At 40.1% G+C, this 21,742-nt stretch overlaps 1 protein-coding gene across 2 annotated transcripts in view; it reads right to left on the bottom strand.

The window, feature by feature from the left end:
* The window catches only part of AZI2 (5-azacytidine induced 2), a 51,212-nt gene that overhangs the window by 7,938 nt on the left and 21,532 nt on the right, over positions 1-21,742 (bottom strand). For both annotated transcript variants that reach the window (XM_054019908.1, XM_054019907.1), the window contains exons 3-6: positions 21,259-21,384; positions 20,793-20,892; positions 15,349-15,485; positions 8,679-8,740 (exon numbers count right to left, since the gene is read on the bottom strand). In XM_054019908.1, the coding sequence (XP_053875883.1) occupies positions 8,679-8,740; positions 15,349-15,485; positions 20,793-20,892; positions 21,259-21,384 (425 nt within the window). The remainder of the gene's footprint in view (positions 1-8,678; positions 8,741-15,348; positions 15,486-20,792; positions 20,893-21,258; positions 21,385-21,742) is intronic.

The following is a 21,742-nucleotide window of genomic DNA, read 5'->3' as shown; positions in this document are numbered from 1 at the left end:
GTTCTTAAGAGTTACAAAAAAACATTAACCCTGAACAATGCCTTTTTTGCTTAATGAGTAATATATTCTCTTTTCAGTTTTACTAAATAATCATTTCAATCTGACATTGCCAAAGGACAGTATAGCCAGTAAGGCAGAGGCCATCAGATTATGTGGCTCTTAATGCTGTGCATACTAGTATGTAAAAACTCTGAACTAAAGCAATAATTCCAAAACTCTCCAAATGGAAAATTAAGATTAAGAATACTCTGCTAGTTTCACATCTGAAATTAAATTATAATCCTGATGTAAAGCCAATACCCTAAAAAATATTCTAAGTGCCCATTTCAAATACACACAATGGATACTTTGAAATAGATGTGGTAAAGAAATCAAATATGAATTGCTTTGTTTGTGACTTAGCAAATTGCCACACACAAACTAACATAATATTCCAGATCATGTTAATAGAGCTACAGTATTAGTCAAAAACTAAGCATCTGATATTTCAAACTTGGTATTTTAGTCTTCACACCACTCCGTTTGCCACAGTGATTTCAGATTAATTAGGTACTTGATACCCAAATTGCTGAACACATGCCCAGGCCAAATTAAAATAATACTTTATGTCTGACTGGGCTGTCTCATGCTGTTGAATGTAAATCAATGTGACAAGACAGTGTAAATTATCAAGAACCAGTTCTCATTTTTGGTGCAGGACAGAGAAGGGGGGAGGGGGGTGGATGTGGTGGGCAGAGCTGTTTTGTCCTCTAAAGATTCCTGTTATTTAAGGCAGTTATTATCCAGGACGACTTAAACAGGTAATCAGCAAGTCAAATTTTCCCAAGAAAGAGTTACGAGAATGTCTAAGCAAAATATATAAATTATGAAGAGCTATTTATTAATCTAAGCAATAAGCAGATTATTCAGTCTTCAGAGTATTTTTCTGATATTTAATAAATGTTTAAGATACACTTAGTGCCCCACTGAAACACATTATTTCAGAACATAATTCTATGAACCAGATTTTCAGAAATGCTTAGCACCCACAACCGGGACCAGATTTTCAAGAGAATTCCATTTCTGTTTATGCAAGTGCATGAAGACTATTTTCACAGTGCTCAGTACCTTGCAGCTCCTATTGAAAACAAGAAGAACAGCTGAGACACAACCTGGTTTGAAAACCTGTCCCTGTACTTTCAAATGAAATAATTAGATAGTATCATTCATGCTTCTACACATATTGAACAGCAACTGTATATCAACTACCATTTTGAAAGACCTACTGGAATATTTTAAAATATGCACGCACTGTTACCTTTGATGTAGAGGCATCGGGCTACTACTCTTTTGTCAGTCAACTGCTGGCCACAGAAAATCCCCAGCTTTTTAAGAAATTTTTAAATTAAGGATTCTGCTCTAACAAAATCCTTGGATCATCACAAGTTCTCAGAAAGAAAGCTGCACCATTAGTGTTTAACATTTTCTTTCAGAACAGAATATGACCAGAAATACCACTTAACAGTAAATATACACACAAGGCAAACTTATTTGTGGGAATTAATGGTTATTTGTATTATCATAGCATCTAGGAGTCTTAAGTCTTAGACTGGGACCCCTTGTGCTATGTGCTATATAAGAATCAGAATTTCTGAATCCACATTCAAAATTGCTTTACAGATGTGACAGCACAATAGTTTTCACTTCATTCCAACTCTAAGATTGTTGGGTATCAGTGATGTCAATGGGTATGAAATGTTATCAACACATAAGTGTAAAAATGTAATAAGAAAAGCCAAGAAGGAGTTTGAAGAACAGCTAGCCAAAAACTCAAAATAACAAAATGTAATAACAAAATGTTTAAGTACATCAGAAGAAGGAAGCCTGCTACACAACCAGTGGGACCCCTGGACGATCGAGATAAAAAAGGAGCACTTAAAGATGATAAAATCACTGCGGAGAAGCTAAATGAATTCTTTGCTTCAGTCTTCATGGCCGAGGATGTTGGGGAGATTCCCAAACCCGAGTGTCCTTTGTAGGTGACAAATCTGAGGAACTGTCACAGATTGAAGTGTCATTAGAGGAGGACTTGGAATTAACTGATAAACTTAACAGTAACAAGTCACCGGGACCAGATGGCATTCACCCAAGTTTTAAAAGAACTCAAATGTGAAATTGTGGAACCATTAACTATAGTTTGTAACCTGTTCTTTAAATCAGCTTCTGTACCCAGTGACTGGAAGATAGGTAATGTAATGCCAATATTTAAAAAGGGCTCTAGAGGTGATCCTGGCAATTACAGGCCGGTAAGTCTAACGTCAGTTCGTGCAAATTAGTTGAAACAATAGTAAAGAATAAAATTGTCAGACACACAGAAAAACAAATTGTTGGGCAAAAGTCGACATGGTTTCTTTAAAGGGAAATCATTTCTTACTAATCTATTAGAGTTCTTTGAAGGTATCAACAAACATGTGGCCAAGGGGGATCCAGTGGATATAGTGTACTTAGATTTCCAGAAAGCCTTTGACAAGGTCCATTACCAAGGGCTCTTACGTAAATTAAGCGGTCACGGAATAAGAGGTAAGATCCTTTCGTGGACTGAGAACTGATTAAAAGACAGGGAACAAAGGGTAGGAATAAATGGTAAATTTTCAGAACGGAGAGGGGTAACTAGTGGTGTTCCCCAAGGACCAGTCCCATTCAACTTATTCATAAATGATCTGGAGAAAGGGGTAAACAGTGAGATGGCAAAGTTTGCAGATGATACTAAACTGCTCAAGATAGTTAAGACCAAAGCAGACTGTGAAGAACTTCAAAAAGATCTCACAAAACTAAGTGATCGGGCAACAAAATGAGAAATGAAATTTAATGTGGATAAATATAAAGTAATGCACATGGGGAAAAAATAACCCCAACTATACATACAATATGGTGGGGGCTAATTTAGCTACAACTAATCAGGAAAGAGATCTTGGAGTCATCTTGGAGTCATCGTGGATAGTTCTCTGAAGACGTTCACACAGTGTGCAGCGGCAGTCAAAAAAGAAAACAGGATGTTAGGAATCATTAAAAAAAGGGGTAGAGAATATCTTATTGCCGTTATATAAATCCATGGTACGCCCACATCCTGAATACTGCGTACAGATGTGGTCTCCTCATCTCAAAGAGATATACTGGCATTAGACAAGGTTCAGAGAAGTGCAACTAAAATGATTAGGGGTTTGGAATGGGTCCCATATGAGAAGAGCTTAAAGAGGCTAGGACTTTTCAGCTTGGAAAAGAGGAGACTAAGAGGGGATATGATAGAGGTCTATAAAATCATGAGTTGTGTGAAGAAAGTGAATACGGAAAAGTTATTTACTTGTTCGCATAATATAAGAACTAGGGGCCACCAAATGAAATTAATGGGCAGCAGGTTTAAAACAAATAAAAGGAAATTCTTCACACAGCGCACAGTCAACCTGTGGAACTCCTTGCCTGAGGAACTCCTTGCCTGAGGAGGTTGTGAAGGCTAGGACTGTAACAGGGTTTAAAAGAGAACTAGATAAATTCATGGAGGTTAATTCCATTAATGGCTATTAGCCAGGATGGATAAGGAATGGTGTCCCTAGTCTCTGTTTGCTGGAGGGTGGAGACAGATGGCAGGAGAGAGCCTGTTAGGTTCACTCCCTCTGGGGCACCTGGCATTGGCCACTGTCGGCAGACAGGATACTGGGCTGGATGGACCTTTGGTCTGACCCAGTATGGCCATTCTTATGTTCTGAACACATTTGCACGGAGAGCAAAAAAGCATATCCTAAATTTATGCAGAATATGAGACACCTGAAAACTGAAACTAAGTAACTATCTCAAGTTTATTTATTATTATTATTTTTTAAACAGAGGACAAATAATCATATTTATGCTTCACTTATTCAGAAGCTCTCAACTTTGAAAATGACTGGATCAATGCTCATTCACCAAACAAAAACTATCCAGTATCCAAGTTATATAAAACTTAAAAACAGCTCCAAATCTGCCACAGACTAAAGAGTAAAATGCTCAGAAATGCCTAAATTACTTGGGAGCCTAAATCCCATTTTCAAAAGTCTCACTGAAAGTCAATGGGACTTATGAAAATTTCACGTCATATGTACAATTTCCCCCCAGATGAGAATGTACAATATGGAACCTTGCATGTATTGGTTAACTATTTAATTACTACAAACCTTTTCTTCATAGTTATTAAGTATTCTATATACCCAGATTGTAAATTGTAATTACTAAGTTACAGTGGCAGCTGTATGGATATACATAAACATACCTTTATTTTAACTTTCTCAGATCTGTTAATTTAGCACAGGGGTTCTCAAACTGGGGGTTGTGACTCCTCAGCAGGCCATGAGGTTATTACATGGAGTCGCAAGCTGTCAGCCTCCACCCCAAACACCACTTCGCCGCCAGCGTTTATAATAGTGTTAAATATAAAAAAAAAAAAAAAGGGTTTTTTTAAACTTATTGGGGGCGGGGGGTGATACTCAGAGGCTTGCTGAAAAAAAGTGTGCTTGCTGTGAAAATACAAATGTTTGAGAACCACTGAGTTAGCATAAAAAAAATCTGATCCACTCACTACACATACATCCCACTACTGCAACATCTTAAAAAGATATGTTTACTGCAAACATTTGTGAAATACTACAACTTATTTTACTAAAATATTCCTCTCACCAGAGAAGTCATCCACCACAATACAATCCTTTTACAAATACTACTTGGCAAGCTCTTAGCACCAACACAACTGTTTAAGTCTTCAGCAAACTGGATTTCCAAAACAGGTATTATATTAAATCACAGAGATTTTGCAAGCGGTTGACAAGTGTGAAATAATTACGTCACAAAAAAGTTAGTTAACGGCATATGTCCTCCCCCAGTAAACAATAAGGTTGTTTGCTACAATAAATGTTTCACATAGGAACCTGTCTAAGGGTGTGAAAAGAGCTGCTGACTGCTCTGTACAGTTCTATACATTAATATGCATTACAAATAGTTATTCACATTACAATATAAAACCACAGTGCACATGTGCTAATTCCTGCAGAGGGCTGCTACCTGGAAGCTGCTTTTTAAAACCAAAATTTACTCTAGTAGACTGAAGGACAGATAACTACTTTATCTTGAGATAACACTTCTGCTGTCAGACATGCAAGATTGATCATGCAAGATGCTGCAATTGGAACCACAAGAAAAAAAACCTGTTCGCTATGTGACAAGTTTAAGATGAAGGGTGAGTAGCATTAGTTCGGATACAGCCTGCCCTATATTATAGTCATAATAAAAATACTAAAGAATAAATGTAAAGAACGCCAGTGCCAGTAGCACTACTCATTCTTTAAAATATGTTGTTTCCTTCCCCCTCTCAACAGGCAAAGCAAGACTCAACACAATATGACTCCATAACAATTTCTTATTAGTAAGTACTATTCCCCCCTCTTGTGGAAAACTATGTAAGTACACAATTTGCCTATGTTGGGATAAGAGGCACAAATAAGCTCACAAATGTATCGGTATAACAACTACATTCCTTTAAACCCAAATATTTTCTTTAAAGGGCATTTTCCAAAGTATTTTTGAACTCTCCCCCATACTGCATTCCCTGTAGTCAATCAGGATAACAATGTATCAGATTACAATACACACAATTATGGAGCAAAGATGTTTTGGGGCTATTCCAACAGGAAAAGCAGTCATCTGATTTGCCAACACTTTTCAAGAGGACTACTATGTGTTTTAGTCAAGTGAATAGAAGGAATAATTTGTAACATCTTCCTTATTTCCTGTTTGGTGCAGCACAGCACAGACCAGTGGAAGCAAGGTTAGTCTGGGTCACTGCATTCTCCACTTCTGCTTCCATCTTCTACGAAGTAAGCTTGAAGATACCTCAGTGTTATACATTATTTGAGAAAAGGGTAAATTTCAACTGGGAGAACATTCACAAACAGCTGTTTCTGGAGTACTGAGGGAAAACCTTTGAGATCCTCAAAAGCTTCAATACTACTAGCAGGACTCAACTCCTTCCTGTTAGCAGCTACAAATTTCTTTTACCCTTCAAGCCTCTTCTAGTGTCTGTGAACGTCTCTGGGCAGTTGGAGAAGAGTAGATAGGAAAATCAGGAACTATTTTAGTTGATGTCTTATGCCATTGTTATCTACAGGTTGCAATGCACTATGAGGGGCAAGCCACAAAGGTCAGTTAAGCTTCAGCCAATGCAAACTCCAGTGGGCCACATACTTAAATGGAACAGGTCACCATCATCCATGAATTTTTGCTGGCTTCTATCTCTTCCTGGAACAATGCAAGATGTTAATCTTTTAAACCCTATATTAGGTTGGAGTCTAGCTACCCATGAATCTTCTACATACTTCACTTGACTACTATTAAAAGATTTGAGAACTTCCAGATGGCTTTAAGGGTGGCACATGAGACTCATTCTTTTTGCTCAAAAGGTTTTTGTTTTTTTTAAACCTTTTGATAAAACTATGGAGATTAAGATCAAGTGGCAGGTTATGGTGGTTGATGGGGGTGGCTATTGTTGCTCCACAATATGCTCAGTTCTGGCTAATGTTTTAGTTTACATAATGTGCTTAGACGACACAGCATTTTGCACATAATTGATATCACCACTAGAAGCATTTAGTCTACTCTTATCTCTGATCTCAGATTCCTTTTCTCACCCTGATATCAGTGTGGCTTTTCAGGTGTTGTTCACGCTATCCTTTTCAATGGCACTGAACAAGCAGCTAAGTTCTCTAGCATGCTCATCTCCTGCCTTGAATGCTCCTTTTCCAACCACGCCTTTTAAGGTTTCAGGTGGAGACTTTACACTTTCCATAATAGAGCACCCCACAGCTGATTCCTTGATACTTTATCTTCTACCTTCACCACCACTTACATATGGCTTCACGTAGTTATGTCTGTTGACTCACATTCCAAATGTCATCTCACATCTGCTTGTCTTGAATGTCTTCTAACTACAATTGAATTTGCCAAAACTGAAGTACTTCTAAACAGAGCCCTAATCCCATTGTGATTCCACTATTATTCTCCTTAATTAAATATATGGAGATATACCTATCTCATAGAACTGGAAGGGACACCAAAAGGTCATCGAGTCCAGTCCCCTGCCTTCACTAGCAGGACCAAGTACTGATTTTTGCCCCAGATCCCTAAGTGGCCCCCTCAAGGACTGAACTCAACCCTGGGTTTAGCAGGCCAATGCTCAAACCACTGACAAATAGATTCCTTACTAGGAATATTAATATAGAACTCTGAGTAAGAATTCATTTAAAACTACAATACAGAACCATATTGCCCACACCCGTCAGAAGCAGTGCAAAGGCTTGGGGGAGTCAGGGGTAACAAAGGAGCTGAGGGAGAGGGAAGTAATTGCTGGGAAGGAGCCTGGGTGTGAACTTGGAGGGTCATTGGGTATGGGTGGGAAAAGTATGGAACAGGGTTTTTTTTGGGGGTGGGGAGGGATTGTTAGGGAGCTTCCTGCATGCAGACCCTGGCTGACCCCTAGCCTCTCCCATTCAGTCAGGCACATCTGCCCTTATCCTCATGTCCCTGCATCCCCATGTGTTCTTGCCCCCCCCGTCCACATCTGTCCCTCCACCCTGAGTCAGACACATTCCCAACTCCTCTTCTGGATAAGCCCTTCACAAGCCTTTTGTTTGATCACTGTCAAGGGCCTCACCCAGAACTTTTCCCAAATCCTGGTGTCTCAGTCTAAGAAGACGACAGTCTTTTCTAGCAGGCTCTTCTTCCAGCCTAAGCATCCAACCTTAATCCAGGTGACCCTTCCTGGTCACATGCTCCCTCCAATCAGATGCTTCACCCAAGGAAGCATCAGTCCTAGGATTCAGAAGAAACCAGACCAAAGGCAGAGCTGGGCTGCATTTAAAGGGCCAACTCACTCCCTGAGAGAGTGTTCCATGTTGTCTAATCAACAGTGTACAAAAAGTAATTGCAACTCCTGGTCACTAAATTTAAAGGAATCCAGATATACTATTAAGATGTAAAAATTAGAACCATACATCCCATCCTCCACCAAATTTAGTCTTGAAGCCACTACCAAAGCAAACTCAAAACATGATACAAGTTTGCAAAAAAACTCCATACACTTGCTACACTATCCTTCTCACATTATTGTCTTATCCAATCCCTTACTCCATCAAATCAACTTCTCATCTTGAATTTCTGTCTACTCAGTTTACTCTTGGGTGTTGGATCTCTAATTTGAACTAACCCACCTCTTTGAGACACATCCATTTCTCTTCCTGACACTGGAGTGTTTTCATCCTTGACTGTAGTAAGCTTTATTATTATTATTTTTTTTTAAAACTGCCTATTAAATCTGATATTTAACTTATGTGATCTGGAAACAATCCAGAAGATTTAGACATTATCTTCTCTATCTTAGAGTTCACATAAGTAGATTTAACTTTCATCATAGTTTATCAACATGAATAAAAATAATAAATTTTGTCAAATATCCAGTGCATTTGAGTTGGTAATTATTTATATAGCAAGCTACCTTGGTTGAGTTAGCATATTATTCAAATAAGTTCACGCACAGAACCATCTGCCACACCAGTTCAATGCATCATTTCTAAATCACACACTAACAAAATGAAACGCAGAACCACCACAAATATTCATACCTCTGAATATTTTGTTTTTGGAGGAGGTCTCCATTTAACAGATTTAATTCCTGACCCTGGTCCTGAAAAGAAAAAAAAAAAAAGCGAACAGTTAACTCTATTTAGTGTCCAAAATCTTTGTAACAAACATCTAATCTTACGAGCATGAGGGTCTTCGGTTTCATTAGCTGAGGTACATTGGGAAGGGAAGAAGAGATTGATGTGCCATTTTACAATACAAAGTTTGTAAAAATTCACAAGTTTCCTACATAGATTGTGACTACGCGAATTAATGTGTGAACAAGAAGATCAATTGTGTTGAGAAAATGAGTGAAATGCAACAATACTATCACCGCACTGAATGTTTCAGAACGTTATGGGGTCTAGAGATTTCCTAGTAAGAAATTTCACACAAAATGCTCATCTATACAGAAAAAGGCAAATCCAGAGTCTCATTAACATTATTTCTGTGAGAACAAACCAACCACAAAATTGGTAACTAAGTAGTCCGGGCTATACTTGCAGACACCAACTTTCAATATATCCAACTTCCACAAGACATGTAAACTCAAGTGTTTCAACCAGGCTATACTCCATCAGTTTTTGCAGATTAAAGTCAATGGGATTTGTGCTTCTGTGTCACCTACATGCTTTGGAAAAATCCCACCTTTAGGTACCTAAGTATTGGTTTAACTTTGGACATCTAGATTTGAAAAATTTTGGCTTCTGTATAAAAAGTTCACAATAACTAACTTATTAAAAAATCTAAATGACTTTTTTCTATTAACACTGAAGCAATTTTGTTTTCATGTGACAGATTTTATCCCACTAAATTTTTAAAAAATAAAATAAATTTAAAATAAAATGTTGCATAAGGTAATGTACTTGCTGTAGTGTTTACAGTATCAGAGCCTTAATTTTTAAAAAATTGTTTTTTGCTTAGAGCAGTTTTGTAGAAGTAGGATACCCTACTTGCAGTGGCATTAAAAACATTTAAAATTTAGTTAATTTTTAAATATAATGTAGAATTACAAGAGCAAAAAAAATATTAGATTCTGTTAAACATGCTATCAATTATCACTGTGGCTTTAAGAGACCCCACTCTATTATTAGCATAGCTTTTAGTTGATGCAGGATGAGTATCCCATACACCTACCATGCAAATCTGAAACAAGAAAATCTAGAATACTAAAAATATAGAAAAGACAACTAGAATGTCACGATAGCAGCTATTTTTCTTTAATTCTAGGTTTTAAGCTAGGTTTGCTAAATTGGTCTTTGTATTAAGAAATCCTACAGCGCTCTCAATATTTCAACCGGCAATGTCACTTTCCTCTTCCTCCAAAGCTTTACTGCTCATGTGCAAGATATTCCGTGTCTGTGCTATAAAAGTAGCTACTGTAAATTATGAACAAGATTTTAAACTAGGGTACACTATGTGCCTCCTTTCTTGATCGGTTAGCGGATTTGAGGGGAAGAAGTAGTTTCTTGTATTTCTTCTTTAAGACAAAAGTTACTGCAACAATTATTGATTCAGAGTTCTGTGCACCATCTACACAAAACTTGCCTAAGTCTTTTAGCTCTCTCAGCATGCATCACACAAGCAATAAATCCCTTTATGTGAGTTGCCATTATTCAAACTCAGTGTGTCAAAAACATTTTGAACAAAATACTTTATTTTGTTTGCAATTTTTTAAATTTATGAAGTCAGTCAGAAAAGGCACCTACAATAACTCTAGATATAAACAAAAAACAAGAACCACCTGCTTAAGGAGAGGAAAGCAAACAGTGAGTAAACGCTCAATTCAAGGTAATCAATTCCCTTTAGCACCATCTAGTGGACATAATATATATGAGCATGTCGATACTGAAGAAATAAAACACTTTCAGTAAGAAGAGCTCAAATGCTCTTAAAACATTAAACCATGTCATGTTTGCACAAAGGTGACTGATGACAGCAATCAGTTGATCAGACTGCCCAAAGTCTCCAAAGACTGATAGCCAGTATTTATGGTGTGCATCTTAACAAAAAAATGGAATGCTTAATCTTTAACATAGGGCTAACCTAATAGTGTTAATAAATACTAGAAAAACAGAGAACTTACTCTACTCACAAAGGTAGCATATCCTCTGTTTTAAGTTAAAAAAGTCAAATCATTTCATCTGCCTCTGTTTTCCCTTTTTCTAAAATTATAGGTGCATTTTAATTTAATATCTGCAGCATGTAGCTGCATTTAGCAGATCAGTAGCTTAAATTTGAGAGCTCACTCATGACTGCAATGTGCTACAAAACAGTGTCTTTAATTAACAGCTATAAAAAACTATGTGCAGAAGCGACCACATCCCTTCCACATGAGCCAAGTTTTAAAGACCAAGACAAACAGTAACTTAATACATCTACAGCAAATGTTGAAAGTAATAATAATAATTATAATTATAGTAATAATAATTAATGGTGCTCTTACAACACCAAAAGAAATCAGATTCTGGGCTCTGGTCTTAATCCTGAAGAAAAACCTCAAAGTCAGCCCTCCAAAGAGGAACATACCAAGAGTATGAAAAATTGTTACATGAAGCGTTCAATTCCTTGATTCTCTCCTAATGAGATCAACCAAAGCTTCAGCACCCATTGGCTGTTTCTGGCATTGCTGAGCATAAAAACAAGGTCTAAATATTACCATTAGTTCCACAGACATTTCTAATACAGTCCTGTATTTAAAAAAAAAAAAAAAAATACTGGAAAGTTGTAGCTTTCAACCGGAGACCTAAAATGAGAGACAATACAGAATACAGATGGAAGTTAAGGTGACGTAAACGTCTTTCCTTTAAGATGCACAAGCTGCTTTCTCATTTCATTAACAAGATTGCATTTCTGGAGTCATCTTCAAGGAAGAGAACATTAAGATACCGTCAGTACAGACTTGCTGTTAATAGTTTATATAATACTGTTAGTTAAGAAATTATGCTTGCTGTCCCGTTCCCCCCCCCTTTGCTGGATGCGGACACGTCTGATATAAGAAGTTCAGGACAAGGAATGTGTCTTACTCTAAGAGAGCTGTGTAAATGTACAGAACTATATAAAACAAACATTTAATAAATATACTGCATTACACACAAAAAACTACATTAAAAGAACATTTAAGGTTGCACAAATTCTCAAAAGTTAGGAAATAGCAGAATTAAGACTCCCTGTGCAATCTTAATTCAGCCTCCTTATGCTTATGTGTCATGATACTGTCTTTAATTACATGATCACTTACTATCTTTTCCACAGAGCCCCTGCCTGTGGATGACTCAGGGTTGTATGGTGAAAGAGGCTGTTGTCTGTGGGACCCCTACCTCACAGAACTGGAAGCAGTAGAGTGAATGAGGCAGGGGATTGCAGGAAGAGAAAAAAGTCTCGTGGTTAAGGCAGTTGAATGCTGTCCTGGAAAAGTGGATTCTATCCTTGCCTTTGCTACAGAGTTCCTCTGTGATGCTAGGCAAGTCACTTAAACCAAGCTTTCCACAGGTGGCCACTAACTGTGTTCTTCATTTTTTGGGAGCCAAACTTGAGACTATGGGGTCTGATTTGCTGAAGTGCAATGAACATGCACAACTGCAACCAAAGTTAATAGGAGCAGTGCTTTGAACATATAAAATGCTAAATAACGTTAAGTACTTCGGAAAAAAAAAATCAGGCCCTTGGCATCTCAAATTAGAACCCAAAATTAGTGAAAACTTTTGACCTTACTCTCTCTATCTCAACTTCCCACATGTAAACTAGGGATAATACCATCCCCTCACTACACAGGGATGTTGTGAAGATAAATTCATGTTTGTGAAAAACTCGATAGTGATAAATGCCATAGACCAGTGGTTTTCAATTTTTTTTTCTGGCAACCCAGTTGAAGAAAATTGATGCCTGTGACCCAACGGAGCTGAGTATGAGGGGTTAGGGTCCAGGAAGGGGCTCCGGGTTTGGGGTGGGGCTCAGGCAGGGGTTTGGAGTGCGGGGTTGGGGCGCAGGCTTACCTTGGGTGGCTCCCGGTCAGCGGCACAGCGGGGGTGCTAAGGCAGGCTTCCTGCCTCTCCTGGCACCCCAGACTGCGCTGCGCCCCAGAAGCGGGCGGCAGCAGGTCTGGCTCCTAGGCAGAGGCGTGCAAGTGGCTCCGCGCAGCTCTTGCCCGCGGGCACCGCGCGACCCCCCCCCCCCCCATTCCCATTGGCCAGGAGCCAGTGCTTAGGGTGGGGGCAGCATGCAGAGCCCTATGGTCATCCCGCCTAGGAGCTAGACCTACTGCTGGAGCACAGTGTGGTGTCAGAACAGGTAGGGACTAGCCTGCCTTAGCAGGGCAGCACCGCCAATGGGACTTTTAACTGCCCGGTCAGTGGTGCAGACCAGAGCCGCCGCAACCCAGTGCCTTACATTCCGCAACCCAGTTCTGGGTCGCAACCCACAGTTTGAAAACCACTGCCATAGACAAGCCCTTAAGGAAATTAATAATTCTGTCTTCAGATCTGAGTTTGAATGGAGTGCAGTAAAACTGGGTATAGGGTCATGCAATAAAGTATTTTACTTCCTTAACCATGAGACTGTCCTTTTATTTCCTGCAATCCCTGCCTCATTCACTGTATACCTTGCAAATTCTGTGAGGCAGGGGTCCTACAGACAACAGCTTCTTTTACTGCACAGCTTTGATTCATCCACAGAGCAGGTCCATTCTGTGTACTAAATGAGGCAGGGATCCTGTGGAAAAAAATTTGTACGTTATCATGTAATTAAGGACTATTGTAATTCATACATAGAAGGGGCCAAATTAAGGTTGCACAAGCAACCTTAATTCTGGCATTTCCTAACTTTTGAGCGCTTAACTTCACAACCTTAATAGTGTTCTGAAAGTAGTTGAGTTTGTCACTTGGGTTGTTAAAATAGCAAATGAAAAAAGAGAGATTCTATTTTGTGGCATCATATGAACATCTACATGATTCATCAGTAGGGTTGACACTTAGAGCCACTGCACAGCCTCTGCCCTTGAACTAACACAGTAACTGATGGCAGTAATAGGTTGACAACCTCTGTGGACCAGCATTAGATGGAGATGAAGCACACATTTTGCCAGCGGATTTCACAGATGATATTTGCCAACAGAAGAATGGTAAAAATCCTGTGTTTCTTTCCAGGCTCTGGAGGGGAGCAGGCTCTAGTGGGCAGACTTCTGCCAAGTCACCCAACCATAAAACCTTCTGACCCACCTCTTCCCTGTCCCCATCCTCTCTCTTTCCCATTTCTGGCTCTTTGTCCCAGTCCCATTCGCCTTGACTACGGTGTTCTAGTCTCCACTAGTCTAGTTTCTATCTCAATCCCAGTCTCCTTGCCCTGCCAGTCCCAGTTCCCCCCTTCCCAGCTCCTCATTCAATCTGCCTTCCTCCACTGGCTCTCAGTCTCCCTCTCAAGGGTTCTCATCCATTCTCAGTCTCCCCCAAACTGCCTCCACATTTCCATGTCCTAGTCTCTCCCTTTCCCTGGCTTCTTGTTCCAGTCTCTTTGCCCAGAGAGTCCCAGTCTCCACCCTCACTACCAGTGCTTCATTCAATTCCGGTGTTCCTCCTCATGCCAACTGTATCCCACTTCTCAGACCTCATTTCCCTCATCAGCCTCCAGTCCCAGTTTCACCAGACTCCTTTTCCCAATTTGCTCCTTTCCTGCCCCATTGGTCCAGTGTTTGACCCCTCTACATAAAAATTAGGTGGTTTCCTACTTCAGGCTGCCTACATGCCAAAAAAGGGGTAATTGGGAATGCAGGAGAAACAGGCTTCTGGTCTCAGAGTTCAAGTCCTGGACCCACAAGGCCCAGAGCACGTGGGAGCAGCCATTGCAGGGAAAGTCTAGCTTCACCCCCTTAGTCCTGGGTTGGTGCATGCTCAGTTGTTCTGAGGAAATGGTGCACACACAGTCTGGTCAGCACCAGGAGCTGAGAGACTCAGACATGCCCAGTGCAGTCAGAATCTTTGGGAATTTTGCTGCTAATAAATCTTAAGAAGTCTCTACCAGCAAGTGCAAACTGCAGTATTTCGAAGGCTTTGAAGCTTATTGGGGCAGATTTTCATAGGGATAGCACAATATATCCCCGATACAAGGCCACTGCTCTGCCAAGTTTCAAGTCCTTACATTAAGCATGCGGATGATAGAGGTATTCAAATAAAAGGTCATCAGTTGTTTTTGTGTTTTGTTTTAAAGATGGGCAAAACATATTATTCTCTAGCTTTGTTGTCTGAAACAGCTGAACTGTAGTGGCAGAAGTTTATATATATATACATATACACACACACACATATACATATTATACACACATATACACACATTCAACCTGAGGCAGATACTGGGCATGGAAAATTTCAGCTCACATGGTTGAAGTTTGGCAAAATTATAACTAAAACAGGGTCTTATAATCAGGTTTTGGGCAACCTTAACAACTGGCAGTCCTACCAGCCCTGCATATAATATAGTATTATTTACAAGAGATAAATAATTTCATGGGAAGCCAATTACAGTTTTACTATGAAGAAAAAGGTTTTCATTTTTCATTATATATTTCATATATATATTTCTCATGTGAACATAATTGGAGTAAATGTCAAGGTTCAATATTATATATTCATTTTAATTTTACAAGTCTATTAATGTTTCAATTCCATAATTCAACAGTACCTTCTGCAGTTCTTTTCTGAGACTATTGCATTCTTTTTTCAGCTTTTCTAGTTCCTGTTCCAGACTGTGAACTTTCAGGTCACTATTCAGCTTCTCTATTTCCCAGCTAGATGGAGTAGAGTTTAGATTCCTCATCACTACAAAAAAAAAAAAAAACAAAAAAAAAAAAAAAAAAACAGACTGATTTCCACTCCCGTTATAAGGTTTCAGAGTTAGACATCATGTCATGGCTCATGATGAGCATCTGCATCAGACAAAATAAAAAGGTCTCAAAGATTCAGTTTGTTTTCATCAATAAAGTTAATTTAAAAATATTTAGTATCACAATTTAAATATATTTGACAATATCTTACTTTGTGTAATATGGCATTACTTACCATCTGATATTTCATATCTCCTTTCCTAAACAAACAGTTTTCTTGACTAGCCTTCCTTGTACAAAGATCACATTCAGGAAGTGAAAGCAATAGGCTTACCAATGGTTATTTATCAAGAGAGCTAACAGAAACTTGTTGACAGAGGAAAACTCAGAAAATAGATTGTCCCTTTAATGCAGGTAGCCCCGTTTTTCTTTTACATAACCTCTCAAAAGCATATTGTAAAATGCCTCAATACAAAAACAGGATTGAAGGAAGGGAGAGGGGAAAAAAAAAAAAAAACCCCACACACACCATAAACACCTGAACACAGATTTGATACTGGGAAGTGATCAGATCCAACTACTCAAGTTAGTGCATGCCCAACTTGCATGCATAGGAAAACATTGCTCCTTTTCTCTCAGTTTTATACAAGCTAGGTTTACTAGAAGTTTTTCCCAATTATGCCTACTGGGAAGTTTCAAATAGAAGTGCACAATACACTACCATGGAATAAGTTTAGCTAAAGAACCCTGAGTCATGTTTACCTCTTATTTGGAAACAAACAAACAAACAATATATATATCCAGAGGTGGCCTAGACATACAAATAAGACTAATATATATGCAAGGCTTTTTTAATCCCAAGTAGAGAACATCCCAATATCAATGCAGTAGGTGGAAAAAAACATTTTCCATAGCATACAGGCTCTCACTGCAAGATTAGCTATCTGAATAAGTTAACACAGAACACTGATCCAAACTCAAGATAAATTGAATGATTTAGTTTTTAAATGAATTATCATACAGTGTACGTGATAGGATGTTCACTCCACACCAGTCCTGAAGGGGTTAAGGTAGGCTAGATGGGCACTTAGCCATGTAGGCTGATCCTGAGTGGGAGATAGGGGTCAATGATGCTTAATTAAGGATGAAGCTCACCCAGGTAGAAACAGACTGAGCTTCTATAAAGCTAAGAAGCAGAGACCAGGAGGAGGTGCAGGGGGAAGCAGTGTGCAGTCACTTCCTGACAGAAGGGAGGTGTGTTGGAGATGATAGGGTCTGGCAAGAAGAGGAGCCCCGGGAAGTGGAGGAAACTCGGGGGGGGGAAACCCAGCAGTGCCAGAGGATAGTAGGTCAGAGTCCAGGGAAGTAGGAAACAGGTCTGGGGTACACAGACCATAGTTGCGGACCCTTATCTAGTCCCTGGGATGGAACCCAGAGTAGACAGTGGACCCAGGTTCCCCTTCCAGCCACTGTCCGAGCGGCAGTGTGTGTGGACGGAGAATGGAGTACTGTCCTCAATGGCAGAGGGACAGCTTGTCCTGAGAGACTGACATACCCTGGAAGACGAGGACTAGAGACTGTCTGTAGGGCAAAGTCAAAAAGAGGGAGCAGCTGAGTCACAAAAGTACCTAACAACTACCTAGAGTCCTGAAGGGTCAATGGGCTGAGCCACTGCAGGAGGGGGCATCCATCTTATCAGTGGTGAGCTAATCCCCAGATGAGCCACAAAGAGGTGCACCAGCAATGACTAGTGAACCCCGATACAGTGCAATATAAAAATAATCCACATTGAGACCCATTCTACACTTGAAACACTGACTGACATAGCTATGGCGCTCAGAGGTGTGAAAAATCCACACCCCTGTGTGCCATAGCTATGACTACCTAGCCCCCAATATAGCTGCAGCTAGGTCAATAGAAGAATACTTCCCTCAATCTAGCTACCATCAGTCAGGGAGGTGGTGTTTCTATAGCAATAGAAAAACCCCTCCTGTTGTTGTAGGTGTCTATATTCTGGGGTTATGCCAGCGTAGTTATAGCACCGAAGCTATGCTGTTATAGTCCCCATAAATACAGACATGGCTTTTGTAAACAACTTTTTTAGGGTGGAATTTGAACTATAATTCCCTAAGCACCACTTAAAAAAAATACCCCAAAATGTTCTCGATTCCCCATAGAAGGTAGCATGATTCAAATATGGAAGAATGGAGCATTCCCAAATTTCATGTATATGCCATTTGTATTCTGATATATATTAGAACCTCAAAGATACAAATACCAGAGTTACAGACTGGTCAATCAGACACCATATGAAACTGGAAGTAACCAATCAGGCAGCAGCAGAGATAAGAAAAATACAGTACTGTGCCTGTATTGCATCTTAAAGATAGGCACACCCCACCTCCATGTGCAGGGCTGCCATCTACAGTTAGCTAGGAGGCGAAGATGCAGGGGCTGCCAGCCCAAGGCAGGCAGAGCCAGCAGAACAGGCGCAGGGTTGGGGTCTGCGCAGCTTTCACCCCTCCCACCCCCAGCCAGGAGGGGGATGCGCTGTTTTTTCTCACACACACACACACACCTACCTCCGCCAGGAGGAGGACAAGCTTGCAAACTCAGGCCAGGTGCTGAGTAGGGAGCACCGCTGTTTCTGAAGCCTGGCCTGGAGTGTCAGCTGCTGGATCTGGAGCCCGAATTGCGCTTTGTTCAGAGTTATGGACAACCTCCACTCTCGCGGTGTCCATAACTCTGAAGTTCTTCTGTAAGCCTTTCAAATGTTTGTACAGGATACAGCTTTCTATACCTCCAACTTCTCATCCACTCTCAGCCCTTTTCTTCCTTTCTTCCACGGATATGGTTGGTTCTCTCCAAGCTTTGCTCTCGTCCACCATTATCTCTTTTACCCCTCTTTCACATCACGAAGTCCACCCTGGCAACCCTGGCCTGGCTTACCCTAACATCCATCTCCTCCACTCCTGCTGCAAACCATCTCAGGCAGAAATCCCATCACTAGGTTGACATCCTCCTGTACAAATTCAATCTCTCCTTTTAGTTCTGCCATATGCCTAGCAAAACAACTCTACCTCTCCAACTTAATTGAATCCCACGCCCACATTCCCAGACAGCTTTGACTCACTACTCAAATCCTTACTTCTTCCTCTGCACAGGATCTCACTAAATTTCTTTCAAGAGAAAACTGACAAAATATAATGTAGCCTTTCCCCTCCCGCCTCCCACAACTCTCTACTTCAGCAGTCAAATGCAAAAGATTCTCATCTTCTCTCCTCTAACCCAACCACTTCCCCGAGTGAACCTCTCCCTTTTGCTCTTATCTCCCTGTGCCCACTCTTATCCCCTCCTATACTCTTCTCAACTTCTTCTGGCTCTTTCCCCTCACAATACAAGCATGCATTAGTCTCTCCAACCTTAAAAAATCCCACCTTTGACTTCACTTGCCTCTCCAACTACCACTCTGTTTTACAACTGCTGTCTAGAATTCCTCTTCTCCAGTTCCACCCTAGACTTTCTCCAATCCAGCTTTCACCCCTTTATGCTTCCACCCCACTCCCCTGAAACTAAAGCCTCCTCCTTGCCAAGTGTCAAAAGCAACACTCCATCCTCTTCCTCTGACTTGTGAGTGCCTTTGATACCATCAACCATGCTCTTCTTGAAATCTTGCCCTCCCTTAGCTTCTGTGATGTCATCCTCTCCTGGTCTCCTCCTAGCTCTCTAATTGTTCCTTCAGTGGATCCTCCTCATTCATCCACCAACACTTTGTGGGGGTTCCACAGGGCTCCATCCTTGGTCTCCCTTCTCCACCCTATCTTTAGGGTAATCTCATCCACCAACATAAATTCAAGTACCATCTCTATGCAGACGATTCACAGATCCACTTCTCTATTCCAGACCTGCCTCCTTTTATCAAAACTAAAATCTCAGGCAGAAATCTCTGTGTGGAAGTCTAACCATCAGCTCAAGCTCAGCAAGACTAAAACATAGGTTAGTCTCTCCCATCCCCACACAAAAAAACAGACTCCCTGCTACCTTCTTTCTTGATCATTAAGGACAATGCTATCACCATTCAGGCCTGAACTTGAATGTCATCTTTGACTCTGACCCATCTCCAGATCTTCACATCCAGGCTATGTGTAAGTCTTGCCAATTCTTTCTGCATAACATCTCTAAGTTATGGACTTTCCTACTGACCCATTCAGCTGAAACTCATCTTGTCTTGATTATTGCAATGTTCTTTTCTCTGACCTTGACAAATGCACGCATCTCAACCCATATAGAATGCGGCTCATAGATCATTTTCCTAGCCCATCACTCTGACCATGTCTCCACTCTCTTTGATTCCTCCACTGGTTCCCCTTCTGTACTGCACCAAACCAAAGACACTTGTCTTCACTTTCAAGGTCCTTCACAACCTATCCCCACCCAGCCTTTCCTCTATCATTCAGTATCGAGAGGTTGACTCCTGCCTTCGATCAGCCCATGAGGTTAGCCTCCAATCCACCGCTTGTTAAATTTTGCAAGTACCTTCCCGCTTTCTCCCATGCTGCCCCTCATAATGGGGAGAAGCTCCCCACAAACATGTGCAAAGTTACCTCATTATCCTCCTTCAAATCTCTTCTTAAATCTCTCCTTTGCCATGAGGTCTATTAAAAACTAAACAGTTACGCAGTATGTATCTGCCACTGATTTGTTAAACCTGATGTTTTTTATTCTCTGTAAATAAAAGTTAGAACAATGGAGGAGGTAAAAAAAAGTTTGTCAGCCTCAACTCTTTCACGCAAGTGACTTGCCAAACAACAAAATAAACTGATGACCATGGATAGACACACAACATGCTAACCCAAAGTTCCTCCACTATTACAATGCACTACAATCTTACTCATTAACACATCAAGCCAACACTATGTAGTGTTAAAGCTCTGAAGAGTCTGCATTGCATATGCCGAGACACTTAGTTACAGTTGTATGCCAAGACGTTGGGCTTGTCTACACGGTGTGTCAGCCTGCACTAGAGCACTGAATTCTAGTGCTCATTAGTGTGCTGCACACTAACTGTCCCAATGTGGATCCTGATGGCGTGCATTAAACGTTCCCTAGTTCATGTTGATGTAGTCCCAATGTAGTTTCAAATGGGATGACATTAACACGTACTAGGAAACACTTACTGCATGCCAGTAAGATCCACATCAGATAATTAGTGAACAACAATCCTGTGCACACTAGAATTTACACCTCTCTAGTGCTAGCTAATATACTGTATAGGCAAGCAGATAGTGACAAAACCGAATACCTTGTTGAGTTTCCACTTCAGTTCTTAGCTGTAGGAGCTCCACTTCTTTAGACTGTAACTGCTCACTCAAGCTTTTGAAGGACTCCGTATTCTCTTTTATCTAGTTTAAGAAAAAAAATGTGTCAGGGAACTTTCTGCACTTTGCTAGTTATAATGCTAACTCTTATTTACAAAACTATTTACAGTTCCTGCATTCTTTTGGAGATTAGCCACAATATTAAACTAGACCATCAACAATGGTGGCCCCCAGCCAGAGGCATTATTTAAGAACTTTATCTCTTATTCCTATCCAAAACACCATCAAAATGTATTTAACACATATGCTCACTTGTTTAGATTTTTAAGCAATGCGGGTCTTCAGCAAGTCAGTAAAATAAACCCAAGAATTCCCTCTTTATTATACATTTACTCTAATATACTTGCATGATGTGCATCTGTTTTTAATTTGTTATGCAAATGGACATACCGTCTTATCCAGTTTGCTTTTCAGATTATCTCTGTCGATGCAGGCCTCTCGATAGGCTTGATAGGCCTTGTTTACTTGCTCACGTCCAACTGAGCTTGTTTCTTCTTCCAAACGGGAGCCAAGGAGCTGTGTTTAGTAGGCGAAAGAAATAATCCTCACCTTTTATATTCGAAATAGCTTTTAACAGTCAGTGTTGTCTTCTTATCAAACTATTGATATTTTACAGCCAGCAACTGTAAACTTAGTTTTCCAGAATACGAAGCTGCCATTAAGTCATGTCATACATGTACATTTATATGCACCCAAAATTTTAAGAGAGCAATAAAAATTACCTATGACTTCTACAGTCTATTCCTAGTCATCACTAGTGATGGTTGGATTACATGTAAGAATGATCCTTTTAAAAACTCAATTCAAGGATAATCCAGAAGTTTCTGTGTCTTATCACAAGTAGAGCTGGGCAAAAGTTTCCAGAAGAATAGTT

Source organism: Malaclemys terrapin, chromosome 2 (genome assembly GCF_027887155.1).
Source record: "Malaclemys terrapin pileata isolate rMalTer1 chromosome 2, rMalTer1.hap1, whole genome shotgun sequence".
Taxonomy (NCBI): Eukaryota; Metazoa; Chordata; order Testudines; family Emydidae; genus Malaclemys; species Malaclemys terrapin.
This window is presented reverse-complemented; position numbering and strand designations above follow the sequence as displayed.